At 43.6% G+C, this 26165-nt stretch overlaps 1 protein-coding gene across 1 annotated transcript in view; it reads right to left on the bottom strand.

Moving 5' to 3' along the window:
- LOC148453685 (calpain-8-like) overlaps nt 1–26165 on the bottom strand; it is a 79325-nt gene that overhangs the window by 31265 nt on the left and 21895 nt on the right. The window contains exons 6-7 of the mRNA XM_088461862.1: nt 25313–25396; nt 25136–25221 (exon numbers count right to left, since the gene is read on the bottom strand). Of these exons, the coding sequence (XP_088317988.1) occupies nt 25136–25221; nt 25313–25396 (170 nt within the window). The remainder of the gene's footprint in view (nt 1–25135; nt 25222–25312; nt 25397–26165) is intronic.

The raw sequence follows: 26165 nt of genomic DNA, 5'->3' as shown, positions 1-26165 counted from the left end.
GAACACATACATTACAGTATTGTAACCCGCATTGGGTGCTGTTATTTATGTTATACAGATAATACCCTGACCACATACATTACAATATTGTTACCTGCATTGGGTGCTGTTATTTATGTTATACAGATAATACCCTGACCACATACATTACAGTATTGTAACCCGCATTGGGTGCTGTTATTTATGTTATACAGATAATACCCTGACCACATACATTACAGTATTGTAACCTGCATTGGGTGCTGTTATTTATGTTATACAGATAATACCCTGACCACATACATTACAGTATTGTAACCCGCATTGGGTGCTGTTATTTATGTTACACAGATAATAACCTGACCACATACATTACAGTATTGTAACTCGCATTGGGTGCTGTTATTTATGTTATACAGATAATACCCTGACCACATACATTACAGTATTGTAACCCGCATTGGGTGCTGTTATTTATGTTATACAGATAATAACCTGGCCACATTCGTTACAGTATTGTAACCCGCATTGGGTGCTGTTATTTATGTTATACAGATAATACCCTGACCACATACATTACAGTATTGTAACCCGCATTGGGTGCTGTTATTTATGTTATACAGATAATACCCTGACCACATACATTACAGTATTGTAACCCGCATTGGGTGCTGTTATTTATGTTATACAGATAATACCCTGACCACATACATTACAGTATTGTAACCCGCATTGGGTGCTGTTATTTATGTTATACAGATAATACCCTGACCACATACATTACAGTATTGTAACCCGCATTGGGTGCTGTTATTTATCTTATACAGATAATACCCTGACCACATACATTACAGTATTGTAACCCGCATTGGGTGCTGTTATTTATGTTAAACAGATAATAACCTGACCACATACATTACAGTATTGTAACCCGCATTGGGTGCTGTTATTTATGTTATACAGATAATACCCTGACCACATACATTACAGTATTGTAACCCGCATTGGGTGCTGTTACTCATGTTATACAGATAATACCCTGACCACATACATTACAGTATTGTAACCCGCATTGGGTGCTGTTATTTATGTTATACAGATAATACCCTGACCACATACATTACAGTATTGTAACCCGCATTGGGTGCTGTTATTTATGTTATACAGATAATACCCTGACCACATACATTACAGTATTCTAACCCACATTGGGTGCTGTTATTTATGTTATACAGATAATACCCTGACCACATACATTACAGTATTGTAACCCGCATTGGGTGCTGTTATTTGTGTTATACAGATAATACCCTGACCACATACATTACAGTATTGTAACCCGCATTGGGTGCTGTTATTTATGTTATACAGATAATACCCTGACCACATACATTACAGTATTGTAACCCGCATTGGGTGCTGTTATTTATGTTATACAGATAATACCCTGACCACATACATTACAGTATTGTAACCCGCATTGGGTGCTGTTATTTATGTTATACAGATAATACCCTGACCACATACATTACAGTATTGTAACCCGCATTGGGTGCTGTTATTTATCTTATACAGATAATACCCTGACCACATACATTACAGTATTGTAACCCGCATTGGGTGCTGTTATTTATGTTATACAGATAATAACCTGGCCACATACATTACAGTATTGTAACCCGCATTGGGTGCTGTTATTTATGTTATACAGATAATACCCTGACCACATACATTACAGTATTGTAATCCGCATTGGGTGCTGTTATTTATGTTATACAGATAATACCCTGACCACATACATTACAGTAATGTAACCCGCATTGGGTGCTGTTATTTATCTTATACAGATAATACCCTGACCACATACATTACAGTATTGTAACCCGCATTGGGTGCTGTTATTTATGTTATACAGATAATACCCTGACCACATACATTACAGTATTGTAACCCGCATTGGGTGCTGTTATTTATCTTATACAGATAATAACCTGACACATACATTACAGTATTGTAACCCGCATTGGGTGCTGTTATTTATGTTATACAGATAATAACCTGACCACATACATTACAGTATTGTAACCCGCATTGGGTGCTGTTATTTATGTTATACAGATAATAACCTGACCACATACATTACAGTATTGTAACCCGCATTGGGTGCTGTTATTTATGTTATACAGATAATACCCTGACCACATACATTAATGTATTGTAACCCGCATTGGGTGCTGTTATTTATGTTATACAGATAATACCCTGACCACATACATTACAGTATTGTAACCCGCATTGGGTGCTGTTATTTATGTTATACAGATAATACCCTGACCACATACATTACAGTATTGTAACCCGCATTGGGTGCTGTTATTCATGTTATACAGATAATACCTTGACCACATACATTACAGTACTGTAACCCGCATTGGGTGCTGTTATTTATGTTATACAGATAATACCCTGACCACATACATTACAGTACTGTAACCCGCATTGGGTGCTGTTATTTATGTTATACAGTTAATAACCTGACCACATACATTACAGTACTGTAACCCGCATTGGGTGCTGTTATTTATGTTATACAGATAATACCCTGACCACATACATTACAGTACTGTAACCCGCAATGGGTGCTGTTATTTATGTTATACAGATAATACCCTGACCACATACATTACAGTATTGTAACCCTCATTGGGTGCTGTTATTTATGTTATACAGATAATAACCTGACCACATACATTACAGTATTGTAACCCGCATTGGGTGCTTATATTTATGTTATACAGATAATACCCTGACCACATACATTACAGTATTGTAACCCGCATTGGGTGCTGTTATTCATGTTATACAGATAATACCCTGACCACATACATTACAGTATTGTAACCCACATTGGGTGCTGTTATTCATGTTATACAGATAATACCCTGACCACATACATTACAGTATTGTAGCCCGCATTGGGTGCTGTTATTTATGTTATACAGATAATACCCTGACCACATACATTACAGTATTGTAACCCGCATTGGGTGCTGTTATTTATGTTATACAGATAATACCCTGACCACATACATTACAGTATTGTAACCCGCATTGGGTGCTGTTATTTATGTTATACAGATAATAACCTGACCACATACATTACAGTATTGTAACCCGCATTGGGTGCTGTTATTTATGTTATACAGATAATACCCTGACCACATACATTACAGTATTGTAACCCGCATTGGGTGCTGTTATTTATGTTATACAGATAATACCCTGAGCACATACATTACAGTATTGTAACCCGCATTGGGTGCTGTTATTTATGTTATACAGATAATACCCTGACCACATACATTACAGTATTGTAACCCGCATTGGGTGCTGTTATTTATGTTACACAGATAATACCCTGACCACTTACATTACAGTATTGTAACCCGCATTGGGTGCTGTTATTTATGTTATCCAGATAATACCCTGACCACATACATTACAGTAATGTAACCCGCATTGGGTGCTGTTATTTATCTTATACAGATAATACCCTGACCACATACATTACAGTATTGTAACCCGCATTGGGTGCTGTTATTTATGTTATACAGATAATACCCTGACCACATACATTACAGTATTGTAACCCGCATTGGGTGCTGTTATTTATGTTATACAGATAATAACCTGACCACATACATTACAGTATTGTAACCCGCATTGGGTGCTGTTATTTATGTTATACAGATAATACCCTGACCACATACATTAATGTATTGTAACCCGCATTGGGTGCTGTTATTTATGTTATACAGATAATACCCTGACCACATACATTACAGTATTGTAACCCGCATTGGGTGCTGTTATTTATCTTATACGGATAATACCCTGACCACATACATTACAGTACTGTAACCCACATTGGGTGCTGTTATTTATCTTATACAGCTAATACCCTGGCCACATACATTACAGTACTGTAACCCGCATTGGGTGCTGTTATTTATGTTATACAGATAATACCCTGACCACATACATTACAGTACTGTAACCCGCATTGGGTGCTGTTATTCATGTTATACAGATAATACCCTGACCACATACATTACAGTATTGTAACCCGCATTGGGTGCTGTTATTTATGTTATACAGATAATACCCTGACCACATACATTACAGTATTGTAACCCGCATTGGGTGCTGTTATTTATGTTATACAGATAATACCCTGACCACATACATTACAGTATTGTAACCCGCATTGGGTGCTGTTATTTATGTTATACAGATAATACCCTGACCACATACATTACAGTATTGTAACCCGCATTGGGTGCTGTTATTTATGTTATACAGATAATACCCTGACCACATACATTACAGTATTGTAACCCGCATTGGGTGCTGTTATTTATGTTATACAGATAATACCCTGACCACATACATTACAGTATTGTAACCCGCATTGGGTGCTGTTATTTATGTTATACAGATAATACCCTGACCACATACATTACAGTATTGTAACCCGCATTGGGTGCTGTTATTTATGTTATACAGATAATTCCCTGACCACATACATTACAGTATTGTAACCCGCATTGGGTGCTGTTATTTATGTTATACAGATAATACCCTGACCACATACATTACAGTATTGTAACCGCATTGGGTGCTGTTATTCATGTTATACAGATAATACCCTGACCACATACATTACAGTATTGTAACCCGCATTGGGTGCTGTTATTCATGTTATACAGATAATACCCTGACCACATACATTACAGTATTGTAACCCGCATTGGGTGCTGTTATTTATGTTATACAGATAATATCCTGACCACATACATTACAGTATTGTAACCCGCATTGGGTGCTGTTATTTATGTTATACAGATAATACCCTGACCACATAAATTACAGTATTGTAACCCGCATTGGGTGCTGTTATTTATGTTATACAGATAATACCCTGACCACATACATTACAGTATTGTAACCCGCATTGGGTGCTGTTATTTATGTTATACAGATAATACCCTGACCACATACATTACAGTATTGTAACCCGCATTGGGTGCTGTTATTTATGTTATGCAGATAATACCCTGACCACATACATTATAGTATTGTAACCCGCATTGGGTGCTGTTATTTATGTTATGCAGATAATACCCTGACCACATACATTACAGTATTGTAACCCGCATTGTGTGCTGTTATTTATGTTATACAGATAATACCCTGACCACATACATTACAGTATTGTAACCCGCATTGGGTGCTGTTATTTATGTTATACAGATAATAACCTGACCACATACATTACAGTATTGTAACCCGCATTGGGTGCTGTTATTTATGTTATACAGATAATACCCTGACCACATACATTACAGTATTGTAACCCGCATTGGGTGCTGTTATTTATGTTATACAGATAATACCCTGACCACATACATTACAGTATTGTAACCCGCATTGGGTGCTGTTATTTATGTTATACAGATAATACCCTGACCACATACATTACAGTATTGTAACCCGCATTGGGTGCTGTTATTTATGTTATACAGATAATACCCTGACCACATACATTACAGTATTGTAACCCGCATTGGGTGCTGTTATTTATGTTATACAGATAATACCCTGACCACATACATTACAGTATTGTAACCCGCATTGGGTGCTGTTATTTATGTTATACAGATAATAACCTGACCACATTCATTACAGTATTGTAACCCGCATTGGGTGCTGTTATTTATGTTATACAGATAATACCCTGACCACATACATTACAGTATTGTAACCCACATTGGTTGCTGTTATTTATGTTATACAGATATTAACGTGACCACATACATTACAGTATTGTAACCCGCATTGGGTGCTAATACCCTGACCACATATATTACAGTATTGTAACCCGCATTGGGTGCTGTTATTTATGTTATACAGATAATACCCTGACCACATACATTACAGTATTGTAACCCGCATTGGGTGCTGTTATTTATGTTATACAGATAATACCCTGACCACATACATTACAGTATTGTAACCCGCATTGGGTGCTGTTATTTATGTTATACAGATATTACCCTGACCACATACATTACAGTATTGTAACCCGCATTGGGTGCTGTTATTTATGTTATACAGATAATACCCTGACCACATACATTACAGTATTGTAACCCGCATTGGGTGCTGTTATTTATGTTATACAGATAATACCCTGACCACATACATTACAGTATTGTAACCCGCATTGGGTGCTGTTATTTATGTTATACAGATAATACCCTGACCACATACATTACAGTATTGTAACCCGCATTGGGTGCTGTTATTTATGTTATACAGATAATACCCTGACCACATACATTACAGTATTGTAACCCGCATTGGGTGCTGTTATTTATGTTATACAGATAATAACCTGACCACATACATTACAGTATTGTAACCCGCATTGGGTGCTGTTATTTATGTTATACAGATAATACCCTGACCACATACATTACAGTATTGTAACCCGCATTGGGTGCTGTTATTTATGTTATACAGATAATTCCCTGACCACATACATTACAGTATTGTAACCCGCATTGGGTGCTGTTATTTATGTTATACAGATAATACCCTGACCACATACATTACAGTATTGTAACCCACATTGGGTGCTGGTATTTATGTTATACAGATAATACCCTGACCACATACATTACAGTATTGTAACCCGCATTGGGTGCTGTTATTTATGTTATACAGATAATACCCTGACCACATACATTACAGTATTGTAACCCGCATTGGGTGCTTTTATTTATGTTATACAGATAATACCCTGACCACATACATTACAGTATTGTAACCCACATTGGGTGCTGTTATTTATGTTATACAGATAATACCCTGACCACATACATTACAGTATTGTAACCCGCATTGGGTGCTGTTATTTATGTTATACAGATAATACCCTGACCACATACATTACAGTATTGTAACCCGCATTGGGTGCTGTTATTTATGTTATACAGATAATAACCTGACCACATACTTTACAGTATTGTAACCCGCATTGGGTGCTGTTATTTATGTTATACAGATAATACCCTGACCACATACATTACAGTATTGTAACCCGCATTGAGTGCTGTTATTTATGTTATACAGATAATACCCTGACCACATACATTACAGTATTGTAACCCACATTGGGTGCTGTTATTTATGTTATACAGATAATAACCTGACCACAAACATTACAGTATTGTAACCCACATTGGGTGCTGTTATTTATGTTATACAGATAATACCCTGACCACATACATTACAGTATTGTAACCCGCATTGGGTGCTGTTATTTATGTTATACAGATAATACCCTGACCACATACATTACAGTATTGTAACCCACATTGGGTGCTGTTATTTATTTTATACAGATAATACCCTGACCACATACATTACAGTATTGTAACCCGCATTGGGAGCTGTTATTTATGTTATACAGATAATACCCTGACCACATACATTACAGTATTGTAACCCGCATTGGGTGCTGTTATTTATGTTATACAGATAATACCCTGACCACATACATTACAGTATTGTAACCCGCATTGGGTGCTGTTATTTATGTTATACAGATAATACCCTGACCACATACATTACAGTATTGTAACCCGCATTGGGTGCTGTTATTTATGTTATACAGATAATACCCTGACCACATACATTACAGTATTGTAACCCACATTGGGTGCTGTTATTTATGTTATACAGATAATACCCTGACCACATACATTACAGTATCGTAACCCACATTGGGTGCTGTTATTTATGTTATACAGATAATACCCTGACCACATACATTACAGTATTGTAACCCGCATTGGGTGCTGTTATTTATGTTATACAGGTAATAACCTGACCACATACATTACAGTATGATAGTTTTTATTATTTGTTTAAAAAAATGGACAAATGGGTGACAAACTGACAATTCGATATCATTCACTGCCGGCCAATAGAATTTTGGTGGAGATCCCTCACCCAAAGGTGATCAGATGCATACTTGCCGACTGCCAACATTCCTGGGCACTTTTCCGGGAGCAGCCAGAGGGGACCTGCTGCTCTTCTCACAGGGGGCGGGGCCAGACGATAGACGTCATTAGGCCCCACCCCTTTACAGAAAACCACCGCAATTCGCGGGTCCTTGCGGAGGGTTCGTGGCTAAATGACGTGATTTGCGCCTTTAACCCCTTCCCTTCCCTATGGACCCGAAAATTCCATGTAAAATCTCCCCATCCTGCCCACTTCACTAGGAGGCGGGAGATATGCCTACTGTTCCGGGGGTGCGAGGGTTACCCGAAAAATTGTGAGCCTCACGCAACTTACGGGAGAGTAGGCAATGATGGGTTAAAGCTGATGGAAGTATACATATTATAGACTAAGAATAACAATTTAGAGGTCAATATCAGTGCTGGAACACGGTTTTCTGCCGCCATGTGTTAGTCTCATCCCGCCCGAACACGCGAGGTCACGTGAATGGGCGGGGGCTGAAGGCAGGAGAATTAGAGAGCTGCCCGGACGCTCAGGGTGGGTATACATATGGCAGATTGTGTGGCCAGAGCATACTTTGGACCTTCTGGGCATGAGCAGCACTGAAACAGCGCAATTGGCCGCAGGGGGCTGTTCTAGGCATCCAGACAGCCAGGTGTAGGGGCTGAGGGGCAGTGATGATGCCAGCCCCAGGGCCCGGATCCCTAGCAAAGGCAACGCCCACATGCACCAACCCTATGGTCGGGGTCAGCTAAGATACACTTTGGTATATTCGTTTTATTATACCCCTTTTACACCTAAATCCTGGGTCCAGTCTGGGATTCTGAACACGGGTTTCAACCCGTTTACACCGCAGGCTGGATCTGGGCTATTGTTGGGGCTTACCTATGCCGGCACTTAGAGATGACATAATCTACAAGTGCTGGGGATGTGGATTTCCCAATGCAGTGAATGGAACCTGGGGCAGACGACCTGGGTTACCCGTTCACACTGCCCTGTAATCCGGGTCCTTCTCTGACCAAACCGGGTAGCTAGCTGGGTTGGATTCCCGGGTCACTGGACCCCAGGTAACCCTTTTACACTGAACCGCGACTCTGGTTAGTCCGGCAATAAGCCAGGTTTTAGTGGTGATGTAAAACGAATATGACTCTTTGTTAATACATATATTCGAGACAATGCTGCCCCCTGATGGGAAATAAAGTAGAAAATTAATGCAGGTATTGTATGTATGCTATAAGGGCCTGATTCAGAGCCGGACGCAATTAGCGCTCGCTCGTTCAGAAAAAGGGGGTGGCTATTCAAAATGAACCGTTCGCTCTTTGCGGTCTGTTGCCGCCTCCATGTCTGAACGAGCGAACAAAACATGCGGTCGTTTTTTGGAAAAATACGCCCCCTGGCCGCTCGCATCATACGTCATGTCCGCTATTGAATAGATTAATCGAGTACATCGATCAGCGTATGAACTGCTCGCTATTCTTGTGGTTGGTTTTTCCTACCACTATATTGCGAGCAGTTCTGACTATAAAACAACTAACTGACGTGGTTGATGACGCTGCTGTATTAATTATGCACACCCATAAAACGCCCGTTTTGACCTTTAAGCACGCCTGCGATCGGATCTCCACTCCCCGTTTTCAAGCACCTTCCCCTGTTACCACCCACATACGCCTCATTCTGTCACTCTAAATAGCAGGCAATCGCTATATAGCGAACAAACGATTTTCGGCCGCACTGACTGGTTCACGCATGCGTATTAAAAACCGTACGCATGCGCAGATGTGCGAACATCGCTCAGAACGAGCGTACTGCCGCTTACGAGCGGCTCTGAATCAGGCTCTAAGTTTTTAGACATTAATCGGGAGGTTACTGTTGCCCCCACCCTTCTCCTAGGGAATAAATAAGGCTAGCAAAGACCAAACACTATCCTCTTACAGGAGTGGAGATTGCAATATACTGGCTGCACGTACATTACTTTGCTTATCCGGGCCTTGGAGAAAGGGGGAGGGGCTCCCCGGGACTCTTATCTGAATCAATTACTGAATACAGCTGATTAAGTACTGAGTATATCTTTTGTTAGATTTTATCTGCTTATATACATGTATAATCCTTATTAATAAACTGGTGCTTATTGCTTTTAATTAGGGGTGTGCACCGGCCACTTTTCGTGTTTTGTGTTTTGGTTTTGGATCTGGATCTTTCTTCGTGTTTTGGATCTGGATTGGTTTTGCCAAAACCACCCTTCAGTGTTTTGGGTTCTGGGTAGGGGTGAGCGGGTTCGGATTTCTGAAATCCGAACCCCCCCGAGCCCCCCCGATCCGAGTCCGATCCGAGTCAGGCTCGACTTTTCCCGCCTGACTCGGATCTGAAATCGAGGCAAAACGTCATCATCCCGCCTTCCGAGTCTCGCAGGTTTTGGATCCTATATAAGGTACCCGCGTCGGCGCCATTTTCTCACTCGGCTGTGGACAGTGAAGAGGGAGGGTGGGAGTTAGGGCTGTGTAGTGTAGTGTAGTGTAGTGTAGTGCTGCTGTTGTCCACTACTTCAAAGTCCATAGGGGCTGGCTGTGTTGTGCTGTGCTGCTGTTGTTAATAGGGGCTGTGTCCACTACTTCAAAGTCCATAGGGGCTGGCTGGACTGTGTTGTGCAGTCAGTTCTCCATAGGGGCTGTGTCCACTCCAAAGTCCTGTGCAGTGTCCCAGACCTAAAGGGGTGCTGTAGTGTTGTCCAGGGGGTGCTCTGTCCATCAGGGGTGCTCCCCCCAAGTGCTAAAAAAATAATATATTTTCTGTGTTTGTGAATTGTGTGCGCAGTAGCCGCACGTGCATCAACAAAGTAGTGCCAAGCGTGCGCCTGTGTCATAAGTAAAGGGCCAGCTGGCTTGACCGTTAAAGGGTGCTGTAACCCCCGAAAGTACACTCCAGTCCAAACCAAAAAAAAATTATTTTCTGTGTTTGTGAATTGTGTGCGCAGTAGCCGCACGTGCATCAACAAAGTAGTGCCAAGCGTGCGCCTGTGTCATAAGTAAAGGGCCGGCTGGCTTGACCGTTAAGGGTGCTGTAACCCCCGAAAGTACACTCCAGTCCAAACCAAAAAAAAAATTATTTTCTGTGTTTGTGAATTGTGTGCGCAGTAGCCGCACGTGCATCAACAAAGTAGTGCCAAGCGTGCGCCTGTGTCATAAGTAAAGGGCCGGCTGGCTTGACCGTTAAGGGTGCTGTAACCCCCGAAAGTACACTCCAGTCCAAACCAAAAAAAAAATTATTTTCTGTGTTTGTGAATTGTGTGCGCAGTAGCCGCACGTGCATCAACAAAGTAGTGCCAAGCGTGCGCCTGTGTCATAAGTAAAGGGCCGGCTGGCTTGACCGTTAAGGGTGCTGTAACCCCCGAAAGTACACTCCAGTCCAAACCAAAAAAAAAATTATTTTCTGTGTTTGTGAATTGTGTGCGCAGTAGCCGCACGTGCATCAACAAAGTAGTGCCAAGCGTGCGCCTGTGTCATAAGTAAAGGGCCGGCTGGCTTGACCGTTAAGGGTGCTGTAACCCCCGAAAGTACACTCCAGTCCAAACCAAAAAAAAAATTATTTTCTGTGTTTGTGAATTGTGTGCGCAGTAGCCGCACGTGCATCAACAAAGTAGTGCCAAGCGTGCGCCTGTGTCATAAGTAAAGGGCCGGCTGGCTTGACCGTTAAGGGTGCTGTAACCCCCGAAAGTACACTCCAGTCCAAACCAAAAAAAAAATTATTTTCTGTGTTTGTGAATTGTGTGCGCAGTAGCCGCACGTGCATCAACAAAGTAGTGCCAAGCGTGCGCCTGTGTCATAAGTAAAGGGCCGGCTGGCTTGACCGTTAAGGGTGCTGTAACCCCCGAAAGTACACTCCAGTCCAAACCAAAAAAATAATTATTTTCTGTGTTTGTGAATTGTGTGCTCAGTAGCCGCACGTGCATCAACAAAGTAGTGCCAAGCGTGCGCCTGTGTCATAAGTAAAGGGCCGGCTGGCTTGACCGTTAAAGGGTGCTGTAACCCCCAAAGTACACTCCAGTCCAAACCAAAAAAAAAATTATTTTCTGTGTTTGTGAATTGTGTGCGCAGTAGCCGCACGTGCATCAACAAAGTAGTGCCAAGCGTGCGCCTGTGTCATAAGTAAAGGGCCGGCTGGCTTGACCGTTAAAGGGTGCTGTAACCCCCGAAAGTACACTCCAGTCCAAACCAAAAAAAAATGATTTTCTGTGTTTGTGAATTGTGTGCGCAGCAGCCGCATGTGCATCAACAAAGTAGTGCCAAGCGTGCGCCTGTGTCATAAGTAAAGGGCCGGCTGGCTTGACCGTTAAGGGTGCTGTAACCCCCGAAAGTACACTCCAGTCCAAACCAAAAAAAAAATTATTTTCTGTGTTTGTGAATTGTGTGCGCAGTAGCCGCACGTGCATCAACAAAGTAGTGCCAAGCGTGCGCCTGTGTCATAAGTAAAGGGCCGGCTGGCTTGACCGTTAAAGGGTGCTGTAACCCCCAAAGTACACTCCAGTCCAAACCAAAAAAAAATTATTTTCTGTGTTTGTGAATTGTGTGCGCAGTAGCCGCACGTGCATCAACAAAGTAGTGCCAAGCGTGTGCCTGTGTCATAAGTAAAGGGCCGGCTGGCTTGACCGTTAAAGGGTGCTGTAACCCCCGAAAGTACACTCCAGTCCAAACCAAAAAAAAAATAATTTTCTGTGTTTGTGAATTGTGTGCGCAGTAGCCGCACGTGCATCAACAAAGTAGTGCCAAGCGTGCGCCTGTGTCATAAGTAAAGGGCCGGCTGGCTTGACCGTTAAAGGGTTCTGTAACCCCCAAAGTACACTCCAAACCAAAAAAATATATATTTTCTGTGTTTGTGACTTGTGTGCACTGTGGCTGCACGTGCATCAACAAAGGAGCAGCGCCAAGCGTGCGCCTGTGTCCCATAAGTAAAGAGCCGGCTGGCTCATTTCTTAAAGGGTGGTGTAACCCACAAAGTGCACTACTCTCCAGCAAAAATAAAAAAATATTTTCTGTGTTTGTGTGCGCTTTAGCCGCACGTATATATATCAATATAACATAAATGGAGGACCAAACTTTCTCTGATAAAAATAAAATAGGGAAAGATCAAGAACCACTTCCTACTAGTGCTGTTGCTGCTGCTGGGAGTTGTTCATCATCCCAGAGAGGAAGTAGGAACATCACTACTTTTACTAAACAATTGACCCTCCAACAGTCCCTAGCGATGAGGATGAAGTACGACAGCAGTCATCCTGAAGCAAAACGTATAACTGAGGCCTTGACTGCTATGTTGGTGTTAGACGTGCGTCCGGTATCCGACATTAGTGCAGTGGGATTTAGACAATTGATGGAGGTAGTGTGTCCTCGGTTCCAAATCCCGTCTAGATTCCACCTGCATCCTCAAAGCAGCAGCGACAAGCGTGCGTCTGTCTGTTAAAGGGTGGTGACACCCTCAAAGTGTGCTACACAAACAATTAAAATATTATTCTTTTTTTTTCTGTCTTTGTGAAATGTGTGGGCTGTAGCCGCACCTGCATCCTTAAAGCAGCAGCGACAAGCGTGCGTCTGTCTGTTAAAGGGTGGTGACACCCTCAAAGTGTGCTACACAAACAATTAAAATATTGTTCTTTTTTTTTCTGTCTTTGTGAATTGTGTGGGCTGTAGCCGCACTTGCATCCTCAAAGCAGCAGCGACAAGCGTGCGTCTGTCTGTTAAAGGGTGTTGTAACTCTCAAAGTGCTCCAAAAAATCAAAAAAAAATTTTTAATGTGTTTGTGACTTGTGTGCGATGTAGCCACACTTGCATCCTCAAAGCAGCAGCGACAAGCGTGCGTCTGTCTGTTAAAGGGTGGTGACACCCTCAAAGTGTGCTACACAAACAATAAAAATATTCTTCTTCTTTTTTCTGTCTTTGTGAATTGTGTGGGCTGTAGCCGCACCTGCATCCTTAAAGCAGCAGCGACAAGCGTGCGTCTGTCTGTTAAAGGGTGGTGTAACTCACGAAGTGCTCCAAAAAATAAAAAACTATTTTTTTAATGTGTTTGTGACTTGTGTGCGATGTAGCCGCACTTGCATCCTCAAAGCAGCAGCGACAAGCGTGCGTCTGTCTGTTAAAGGGTGGTGACACCCTCAAAGTGTGCTACACAAACAATAAAAATATTCTTCTTGTTTCTGTCTTTGTGAATTGTGTGGGCTGTAGCCGCACCTGCATCCTTAAAGCAGCAGCGACAAGCGTGCGTCTGTCTGTTAAAGGGTGGTGACACCCTCAAAGTGTGCTACACAAACAATTAAAATATTGTTCTTTTTTTTTCTGTCTTTGTGAATTGTGTGGGCTGTAGCTGCACTTGCATCCTCAAAGCAGCAGCGACAAGCGTGCGTCTGTCTGTTAAAGGGTGTTGTAACTCTCAAAGTGCTCCAAAAAATCAAAAAAAAATTTTTAATGTGTTTGTGACTTGTGTGCGATGTAGCCACACTTGCATCCTCAAAGCAGCAGCGACAAGCGTGCGTCTGTCTGTTAAAGGGTGGTGACACCCTCAAAGTGTGCTACACAAACAATAAAAATATTCTTCTTCTTTTTTCTGTCTTTGTGAATTGTGTGGGCTGTAGCCGCACCTGCATCCTTAAAGCAGCAGCGACAAGCGTGCGTCTGTCTGTTAAAGGGTGGTGTAACTCACGAAGTGCTCCTTAAAAATAAAAAACTATTTTTTTAATATGTTTGTGACTTGTGTGCGATGTAGCCGCACTTGCATCCTCAAAGCAGCAGCGACAAGCGTGCGTCTGTCTGTTAAAGGGTGGTGACACCCTCAAAGTGTGCTACACAAACAATAAAAATATTCTTCTTGTTTCTGTCTTTGTGAATTGTGTGGGCTGTAGCCGCACCTGCATCCTTAAAGCAGCAGCGACAAGCGTGCGTCTGTCTGTTAAAGGGTGGTGACACCCTCAAAGTGTGCTACACAAACAATTAAAATATTGTTCTTTTTTCTGTCTTTGTGAATTGTGTGGGCTGTAGCCGCACCTGCATCCTTAAAGCAGCTGCGACAAGCGTGCGTCTGTCTGTTAAAGGGTGGTGACACCCTCAAAGTGTGCTACACAAACAATTAAAATATTGTTCTTTTTTTTTCGGTCTTTGTGAAATGTGTGGGCTGTAGCCGCACCTGCATCCTTAAAGCAGCAGCGACAAGCGTGCGTCTGTCTGTTAAAGGGTGGTGACACCCTCAAAGTGTGCTATACAAACAATAAAAATATTCTTCTTCTTTTATCTGTCTATGTGAATTGTGTGGGCTGTAGCCGCACCTGCATCCTTAAAGCAGCAGCGACAAGCGTGCGTCTGTCTGTTAAAGGGTGGTGACACCCTCAAAGTGTTCTACACAAACAATTAAAATATTGTTCTTTTTTTTCGGTCTTTGTGAAATGTGTGGGCTGTAGCCGCACCTGCATCCTTAAAGCAGCAGCGACAAGCGTGCGTCTGTCTGTTAAAGGGTGGTGTAACTCTCAAAGTGCTCCAAAAAATAAAAAACTATTTTTTTTATGTGTTTGTGACTTGTGTGCGATGTAGCCGCACTTGCATCCTCAAAGCAGCAGCGACAAGCGTGCGTCTGTCTGTTAAAGGGTGGTGACACCCTCAAAGTGTGCTACACAAACAATAAAAATATTCTTCTTTTTTCTGTCTTTGTGAATTGTGTGGGCTGTAGCCGCACCTGCATCCTTAAAGCAGCAGCGACAAGCGTGCGTCTGTCTGTTAAAGGGTGGTGTAACTCACGAAGTGCTCCTAAAAATAAAAAACTATTTTTTTAATGTGTTTGTGACTTGTGTGCGATGTAGCTGCACTTGCATCCTCAAAGCAGCAGCGACAAGCGTGCGTCTGTCTGTTAAAGGGTGGTGACACCCTCAAAGTGTGCTACACAAACAATAAAAATATTCTTCTTGTTTCTGTCTTTGTGAATTGTGTGGGCTGTAGCCGCACCTGCATCCTTAAAGCAGCAGCGACAAGCGTGCATCTGTCTGTTAAAGGGTGGTGACACCCTCAAAGTGTGCTACACAAACAATTAAAATATTGTTCTTTTTTCTGTCTTTGTGAATTGTGTGGGCTGTAGCCGCACCTGCATCCTTAAAGCAGCTGCGACAAGCGTGCGTCTGTCTGTTAAAGGGTGGTGACACCCTCAAAGTGTGCTACACAAACAATTAAAATATTGTTCTTTTTTTTTCGGTCTTTGTGAAATGTGTGGGCTGTAGCCGCACCTGCATCCTTAAAGCAGCAGCGACAAGCGTGCGTCTGTCTGTTAAAGGGTGGTGACACCCTCGAAGTGTGCTATACAAACAATAAAAATATTCTTCTTCTTTTATCTGTCTATGTGAATTGTGTGGGCTGTAGCCGCACCTGCATCCTTAAAGCAGCAGCGACAAGCGTGCGTCTGTCTGTTAAAGGGTGGTGACACCCTCAAAGTGTTCTACACAAACAATTAAAATATTGTTCTTTTTTTTCGGTCTTTGTGAAATGTGTGGGCTGTAGCCGCACCTGCATCCTTAAAGCAGCAGCGACAAGCGTGCGTCTGTCTGTTAAAGGGTGGTGACACCCTCAAAGTGTGCTACACAAAGAATAAAAATATTCTTCTTCTTTTTTCTGTCTTTGTGAATTGTGTGGGCTGTAGCCGCACTTGCATCCTCAAAGCAGCAGTGACAAGCGTGCGTCTGTCTGTTAGAGGGTGGTGTAACCCTCAAAGTGTGCTCCACAAACAATAAAAATATTCTTTTTTTTTTCTATCTTTGTGAATTGTGTGGGCTGTAGCCGCACTTGAATCCTCAAAGCAGCAGCGACAAGCGTGCGTCTGTCTGTTAAAGGATTACATCGGTGACAGCATCCAAGTAGGCATGTCAGACAGTCCGTACCTGTACTGGCAGGAAAAAGAAGCAATTTGGAGGTCCCTGTACAAACTGGCTCTATTTTACCTGAGTTGCCCCCCCTCCAGTGTGTACTCCGAAAGAGTGTTTAGTGCAGCCGGGAACCTTGTTAGCGAAAGGCGTAGGAGGTTGCTTCCACAAAATGTGGAGAAGATGATGTTCATAAAATGAATGATCAACTCTTCCAGGGAGACCAGCCTCCAGAACGTACAGAGGGACCTGTGGTTCCAGCAGGGACGAATTAATACTCTGTGAGGATGAGGATGTACATAACACTGAAGAGGGTGAGGAATCTGTGGATGAGGAGGATGAGGACGACTTCTTGCCTCCGTAGAGCCAGTTTGTGCAGGGACAGATTAATTGCCAGCTTGTTTTGTGGGGGCCCAAACGAACCAATCATTTCAGCCACAGTTGTGTGGCAGACCCTGGCGCTGAAATGATTGGTTTGTTAAAGTGTGCATGTCCTGTTTATACAACATAAGGGTGGGTGGGAGGGCCCAAGGACAATTCCATCTTGCACCTCTTTTTTTTCTTTGCATTATGTACAGTTTGGGGCCTAGTTTTTCAATGCCATCCTGTCTGCCACTGCAGTTTCACGCCTAGATGGGTCACGTGTTTGTGCCGCCCACTCGTGTCGCTTAGCATAGTCATCCAGCTACCTCGGTGCAACCTTTTGGACATAAAAACACTATTGTGAGGTGTGAGGTATTCAGAATAGACTGGAAATGAGTGGAAATTAAGGTTATTGAGGTTAATAATAGCATAGGAGCAGAAAAACCTACAAATTCTGTGATTTTAGCTGTTTTTATGCTTTTTTTCAAAAAAATACAGATCCAAAACACAAAACCCAGAACCCAAAACACGGAAGGGTGGTTTTGGCAAAACCAATCCAGATCCAAAACACGAAGAAAGATCCAGATCCAAAACCAAAACACAAAACACGAAAAGTGGCCGGTGCACACCCCTAGTTCTGGGTTTTGTGTTTTGGATCTGTATTTTTTTTTTAAAAAGCATAAAAACAGCTAAAATCACAGAATGTGTTGATTTTTCTGCTCCTATGCTATTATTAACCTCAATAACCTTAATTTCCACTCATTTCCAGTCTATTCTGAACACCTCACACCTCACAATAGTGTTTTTATGTCCAAAAGGTTGCACCGAGGTAGATGGATGACTATGCTAAGCGACACGAGTGGGCGGCACAAACACGTGGCCCATCTAGGAGTGACACTGCAGTGGCAGACAGGATGGCAGTTTGAAAAACTAGGCCCCAAACTGTACATAATGCAAAGAAAAAAAAGAGGTGCAAGATGGAATTGTCCTTGGGCCCTCCCACCCACCCTTATGTTGTATAAACAGGACATGCACACTTTAACAAACCAATCATTTCAGCGCCAGGGTCTGCCACACGACTGTGGCTGAAATGATTGGTTCGTTTGGGCCCCCACAAAACAAGCTGGCAATTAATCTGTCCCTGCACAAACTGGCTCTACGGAGGCAAGATGTCGTCCTCATCCTCATCCACCGATTCCTCACCCTCTTCAGTGTTGTGTACATCCTCATCCTCACAGAGTATTAACTCGTCCCCGCTGGAATCCACCCTCACAGGTCCCTCTGTACTTTCTGGAGGCTGGTCTCCCTGGAAGAGTTGATAATTCATTTTTATGAACATCATCTTCTCCACATTTTGTGGAAGCAACCTCCTACGCCTTTCGCTGACAAGGTTCCCGGCTACACTAAACACTCTTTCGGAGTACACACTGGAGGGGGGGCAACTGAGGTAAAAAAGAGCCAGTTTGTACAGGGGCCCCAAATTGCCTCTTTTTCCTGCCAGTACATGTACAGACTGTCTGACATGCCTACTTGGATGCTGTCACCGATGTAATCCTCCACCATTCTGTCAATGGTGACAGTATCATATGCAGTAACAGTAGACATGTCAGAAATTGTTGCCAGGTCCTTCAGTCCGGACCAGATGTCCAAACTTGGTCCTGCCTGCCCTGCATCACCACCAGCGGGTTGCTTAGGATACCTAAGTTTTTTGCACCTCTGCAGGCTTGTGTCGGCCGGAAAGAGAGACACCACATAGGCTTTACACCTAGGATCGAGCACGGTGGCCAAAATGTAGTGGTCTGATTTCAACAGATTGACCACCCTGGAATCCTGGCAAAGCGAAAGAAGGGCTTCATCCACAAGTCCCACATGCCGAGCGGAATCGCTCTGTCTTAGCTGCTTCTGCAAAGCCTGATGAGGGGAATGACCTGACTCAAGCTGGCAGTGTCTGAACTGACTTCACGTGTGGCAAGTTCGAAGGGCTGGAGAACCTTGCACAATACGGAAATCATTCTCCACTGTGCTTGAGTCAGGTGCATACCCCCTCCTTTGCCTATGTCATAGGTGGATGTATAGGCTTGAATGGCCTTTTGCTGCTCCTCCATCCTCTGAAGCATATAGAGGGTTGAGTTCCACCGCGTCACAACCTCTTGCTTCAGATGATGGTGGGGCAGGTTCAAGAGTGTTTGCTGGCGCTCCAGTCTTCGGCACGCAGTTGCTGAATGGCGAAAGTGGCCAGAAATTTTTCGGGCCACCCAAAGCGTCTCCTGCACGTCCCTGTCGCTTTTCAGAAAATTCTGCACCACTAAGTTTATTGTGTGAGCAAAACATGGGACATGCTGGAATTTGCCCAGATGTAATGCCCGCACAATATTGGTGGCGTTGTCAGATATCACAAATCCCCAGGAGAGTCTAAGTGGGGTAAGCCACTGGGCGATGATTTCCCTCAGTTTCTCTAAGAGGTTGTCGGCGGTGTGCCTCTTACTGAAACCGGTGATACACAGCGTAGCCTGCCTTGGAACGAGCTGGCGTTTCTGAGATGCTGCTACTGGTGACGCTGCTGCTGTTGCTGCGTAAGGTGATACATCTACCCAGTGGGCTGTCACAGTCATATAGTCCTTAGTCTGCCCTGTTCCACTTGTCCACATGTCCGTGGTTAAGTGGACATTGGGTACAACGGCATTTTTCAGGACACTGAGGACACTTTTGTTGACGTTTCTGTACAGTCTCGGTATCGCCTGCCTAGTGAAGTGGAATCTAGATGGGATTTGGAACCGGGGACACACTACCTCCATCAATTGTCTAAATCCCACTGCACTAATGGCGGATACCGGACGCACGTCTAACACCAACATAGCAGTCAAGGCCTCAGTTATACGTTTTGCTTCAGGATGACTGCTGTCGTACTTAAAGGACTGTTGGAGGGTCAATTGTTTAGTAAAAGTAGTGGTGTTCTTACTTCCTCTCTGGGATGATGAATGACTCCCAGCAGCAGCAACAGCAGCAGCGGCAGCAGTAGGCGTAGCAATGCAGGATCCTCCGGAGGAATCCCGGATAGGAGAGTCAGTCATGCCAGTGACAAGGCCTGCAGGACTACTTCCGATCCTGACTAAGGAGGAAATTGACGAGGAGGGAGTTGACGGTGTGGTTTGCAGGCGCTTGGATACAACAGGACAACGGGATTTAGGTGTCCCTGGACTGCTTACGGTCTTAGCCAAAGTTTCTGAACTTGACAGTAACTTATTATGAACGCGCTGCAGGTGCCGTATAAGGGAGGATGTTCCTAGGTGGTTAACATCCCTACCCCTACTTATTCCACGTTTACATATGGTACATATGGCAAGACAGTTGTTGTCTGGATTTGGATAGAAATATTGCCAGACCAAAGAGGTGGAATGTTTGGTCTTCTGCCCAGGCATGACCGTGATGGGCTTTTTCATCCCACGGACAACAACTGTCTCCCCCGGAGCCTGATTTAAACAAACCACATCACCATCAGAATCCTCCTCGCCAACTTCCTCCTCAGCGCCAGCTACACCAGTATCCTCATCCTGTTGTACTTCAACAGTGACATCTTCAATTTGCATATCAGCAAGTGGACTGTGGGTGCTCCTTTCAGCACTTGCAGGGGGCGTGCAAATGGTGGAAAGAGCCACCTCTTCCCGTCCAGTGCTGGGAAGGTCAGGCATCGCAACCGCCACCACACTTGGACTCTCCTTGGGGATTTGTGATATCTTCTTAGAACGCACAGTTCTTTGCTGTGCTTTTGCCAGCTTATCTCGTTTGATTTTTTTAGCGGGAGGAGGGCTTCCATCGTCATGTGAAGCTGAACCACTAGTCATGAACATACTAGTCATACTAGTATGACACACACTAGTCATAGGGAAAGACCTTAGCCGTTCCTTGCCACTCCGTGTCATAAATGGCATATTGGCAAGTTTACGTTTCTCTTCAGATGATTTAAATGTTTTTTTTAAGGTAATTTTCCTGAACTTTGTCATTTGGGATTGTATGTGGCTTCTACTATGACATTGGGCATTGGCCTTGGCAGACGACGTTGATGGCATGTTATCGTCTATGTCATGACTAGTGGCAGCAGCTTCAGCACTAGGAGGAAGTGGTTCTTGATCTTTCTCTATTTTATTTTTATCTGAGAAAGTTTGGTCCTCCATTTATGTTATATCGATTTGATATATACGTGCGGCTAAGGCGCACACAAACACAGAAAATATTTTTTTATTTTTGCTGGAGAGTAGTGCACTTTGTGGGTTACACCACCCTTTAAGAAATGAGCCAGCTGGCTCTTTACTTATGGGACACAGGCGCACACTTGGCACTGCTCCTTTGTTGATGCACGTGCGGCTACTGCGCACACAATTCACAAACACAGAAAATATGCTTTTTTTTGGTTTGGACTGGAGTGTACTTTGGGGGTTACAGCACCCTTTAACGGTCAAGCCAGCCGGCCCTTTACTTATGACACAGGCGCACGCTTGGCACTACTTTGTTGATGCACGTGCGGCTACTGCGCACACAATTCACAAACACAGAAAATAATTTTTTTTTTGGTTTGGACTGGAGTGTACTTTGGGGGTTACAGCACCCTTTAACGGTCAAGCCAGCCGGCCCTTTACTTATGACACAGGCGCACGCTTGGCACTACTTTGTTGATGCACGTGCGGCTACTGCGCACACAATTCACAAACACAGAAAATAATTTTTTTTTTGGTTTGGACTGGAGTGTACTTTGGGGGTTACAGCACCCTTTAACGGTCAAGCCAGCCGGCCCTTTACTTATGACACAGGCGCACGCTTGGCACTACTTTGTTGATGCACGTGCGGCTACTGCGCACACAATTCACAAACACTGAAAATAATTTTTTTTTTGGTTTGGACTGGAGTGTACTTTGGGGGTTACAGCACCCTTTAATGGTCAAGCCAGCCGGCCCTTTACTTATGACACAGGCACACGCTTGGCACTACTTTGTTGATGCACGTGCGGCTACTGCGCACACAATTCACAAACACACAAAATAATTTTTTTTTTGGTTTGGACTGGAGTGTACTTTGGGGGTTACAGCACCCTTTAACGGTCAAGCCAGCCGGCCCTTTACTTATGACACAGGCGCACGCTTGGCACTACTTTGTTGATGCACGTGCGGCTACTGCGCACACAATTCACAAACACACAAAAAATATAATTTTTTTAGCACTTGGGGGGAGCACCCCTGATGGACAGAGCACCCCCTGGACAACACTACAGCACCCCTTTAGGACTGGGACACTGCACAGGACTTTGGAGTGGACACAGCCCCTATGGAGAACTGACTGCACAACACAGTCCAGCCAGCCCCTATGGACTTTGAAGTAGTGGACACAGCCCCTATTAACAACAGCAGCACAGCACAACACAGCCAGCCCCTATGGACTTTGAAGTAGTGGACAACAGCAGCACAGCGCAGCACAGCACAGCACAACACTACTCTGCACTACACTACACTACACTACACAGCCCAGCCAGCCCTAACTCCCACCCTCCCTCTTCACTGTCCACAGCCGAGTGAGAAAATGGCGCCGACGCGGGTACCTTATATAGGATCCAAAACCCGCGAGACCCGGAAGGCGGGATGATGACGTTTTGCCTCGATTTCAGATCCGAGTCAGGCGGGAAAAGTCGAGCCTGACTCGGATCTGCCTCGGATCGGGGGGGCTCGGGGGGGGTCGGATTTCAGAAATCCGAACCCGCTCACCCCTACTTTTAATGTGTTGTGAGTAATTACTATACTCACGCGATATTTGTCATTGATAACCCTATGTTATAAAAGTGTCACTGGGGACATCAATGATCATATGCAGAAAAAAAAAAGGACCCACCAGGTGCAAAACCATCGATGATCAATGGACAACGCCAGCCAATGCCCATCTGTCGCTTATGGAAAACCTGGTTCCATGATGGGTCAGGATAGAAGATTTTGGGTCCCCCTATAGAGGCACCAGACCTGTGCTCTTGGCCAGCCTGGGCCCTGGAGGTGGTTATCGCTATGTCAGGGGGACCCCATGCTCATATCTTCAGCTATAGTGGGAACTGGCCGAGGCTGTCCAGCACTTCTACTGGTTAAAGATTTCGGGAGAGGGGAGCTGCTAAGCATTTATTCATTTCATGTATACAATATAGTTACACAGCGCACTGCACGTGGGGTCTGCTGTCCACTGGTGGTGACTGGGGTCTGCAGTTTTGCCGGAACAGGTCCTCTAAACGCAGATTTTGGAGGTAGGGTAGGAGTCCCATGGAGCAGCCTCCACTGGAGCATAACAAGCGCTAGTCTGCCTCCAAACCCCCCCCCCCCCCCCCCCCCAGCGGCCATGACTGATTACTGTTCCAAAAGAGCAGCACGACAGGGACATTGGGGGGGGGAGATTTTTCAAACCTTACAAAGTGGAACCGTGGGGGCGTTGCCTAGAGTGACCAATTAAATTGTGGATATCACTTATCTAGAACATTATAGAATGATAGCTAGAATCTGATTGGATTGCTGTGGGCAATACATCCACTAGTCCTCTTTAGAAGATTAGACACCATCTCCCCGTAATACCCAACTCCCCTGGCAGACAGGGCAACGTCTCCGCTGTGCTGAGGGACTCACAGAATCCCCCAGACCCCCACGCATTATACTCCCTAATGACCATGTGTGTACTTGTGTTAGAGAAATTTAGATTGTAAGCTCCATTTGGACGGGGACATTCTGTGATTGTATGTAACCCACCCATACTCTGTAAATGGCCTCTGGGTTACTATATAGTATGGAAATCAATAGTATAGTCGTGCGCTACCACTGCCTCTAACTGGAAGCGCCTCACTGAATCGCGGGGACCCGCTAGGCTCACGCTACCGCCGGAGCCCGATCCTCTCTATATGCAGCCGGGATAAGAAAGCTCCCAGCTGGATCACCGGCGCCCCACACTGGCACCACGATCGCTGACTAGAGCGCTCCACTCCGTTCAGATCAGTTCGATGTGGGCACAGGAGGGGGGAATAGCAGATTGGCACCAAGCGCTAGCACAACCCTATATATCCTAACTGCCGCAGCGCAAGCTCCCTTCTTCCCGCTCACAGCGCGAGCTCCCTTCCACTAAACGGCTCGCGCTGCTTCTGGAGCCTTCCAGTCCTCAAGCCCTCCTGTCTCCTGCTGCAGCCAATCGCATGGGCTAAAAAATCATGTACTGTCTCTGCTGTGGCCTTGCCCACCCCCTCACAGAGTACACACATACAATACCATAAATGCCCCTTACAGATATAGTTACTTAAATACATATATATATATATATTATTTAATTACTACATAAAACTAGGTCATATACATTCAAGGTGCCAGACAGCACTCTCAAGGTATTATTGTACCACATCCTAAAATGAGCCTATTCTAGTTTTAGCCTTATGTCAATATGGCTACATGTATACAGCTATGTAATAAGTTGTGGATTCAGAAATTGCATTAATAATATGTCTTTGGCTTTCCTGTCAGCTTCGAATTCAGAGGAGGGGCCCCTGGAGACATCAGTGCCCCCCCCCCTGAATCCACGCCCTCCCTGTCTTTCCCAAGTAGCAATCAGACGTGCCATGAATTTAGCTTATGCGCAGAAGATAGCATTACGCCCTTCCTATGTTCCACGCATATGCCAGGTGCCGTATTATTACCCTTCCTGTCATTTTGTTGGTGGGGAAGGATGTGGCCCTGGCTCCTATGGCTGGCGGGGTATTCTGCAGCAATGGTTTCCAGCCTTTGTACTAAGTAAACCCTGAATAATGTTATATTTAGGACATACTTATCACTCCAGGCTCCGTTCCACTCTTTGTAGCCCCACGGGTTCCTCACTCTGATGATCTGGGCGATATCCCCGCGGTAAGAGACCTGGTACAAACCGAAGAGTGTGAGCTGATCATTTACGTTCCCCCAGCCAGGCAGGATTGGCGATTACTGAGCAGCGCCATGAATTGTTTACCTCTTCCGCCGCGGTCACTGAATACGCGTGGTTCTTCACCACATTGGTGCTCATGACTATTTCTCCTGTGCCCGTCTCAGATCTCTGGGAGGATGAGAAAGTAAAATATCATCTGTCATCCGAGCACATCCAGCACTACACAGGGACATACAGGAATCATTTGTCATGTGAGTTAATATTAAACCATTATTTATATTATTATTATTATTATTATTATTATTATTATTATTTTATAGATAGCTAGAAAATGGGATAGATAGATAGATAGATAGATAGATAGATAGATAGATAGATAGATAGATAGATAGATAGATAGATATGAGATACAGTAGATAGATAGATAGATAGATAGATAGATAGATAGATAGATAGATAGATAGATAGATAGATAGATAGATAGATAGATATGAGATAGATAGATAGATAGATATGAGATAGATAGATATGAGACAGATAGATAGATGATAGATAGATATGAGATAGATACATAGATAGATAGATATGAGACAGATAGATAGATATGAGATAGATAGATATTAGATAGATAGATAGATAGATAGATAGATAGATAGATAGATAGATATGAGATAGATAGATATGAGAGATAGATAGATATGAGACATACATATAGATAGATATGAGATAGATACATAGATAGATAGATAGATAGATATAGATGAGATACATAGATATGAGACATAGATAGATAAATATGAGATAGATAGATAGATAGATAGATAGATAGATAGATAGATATGAGACAGATAGATATGAGAGATAGATAGATATGAGATAGATATGAGATAGATAGATATGAGATAGATAGATAGATACATTATGAGATAGATAGATA

The sequence above is a fragment of the Taudactylus pleione genome, unplaced genomic scaffold (genome assembly GCF_031769625.1).
Source record: "Taudactylus pleione unplaced genomic scaffold, aTauple2 ptg001117l, whole genome shotgun sequence".
Taxonomy (NCBI): domain Eukaryota; kingdom Metazoa; phylum Chordata; class Amphibia; order Anura; family Myobatrachidae; genus Taudactylus; species Taudactylus pleione.
Note: the sequence above shows the minus strand (reverse complement) of the source record. Positions and strands in the feature narration are given on the sequence as shown.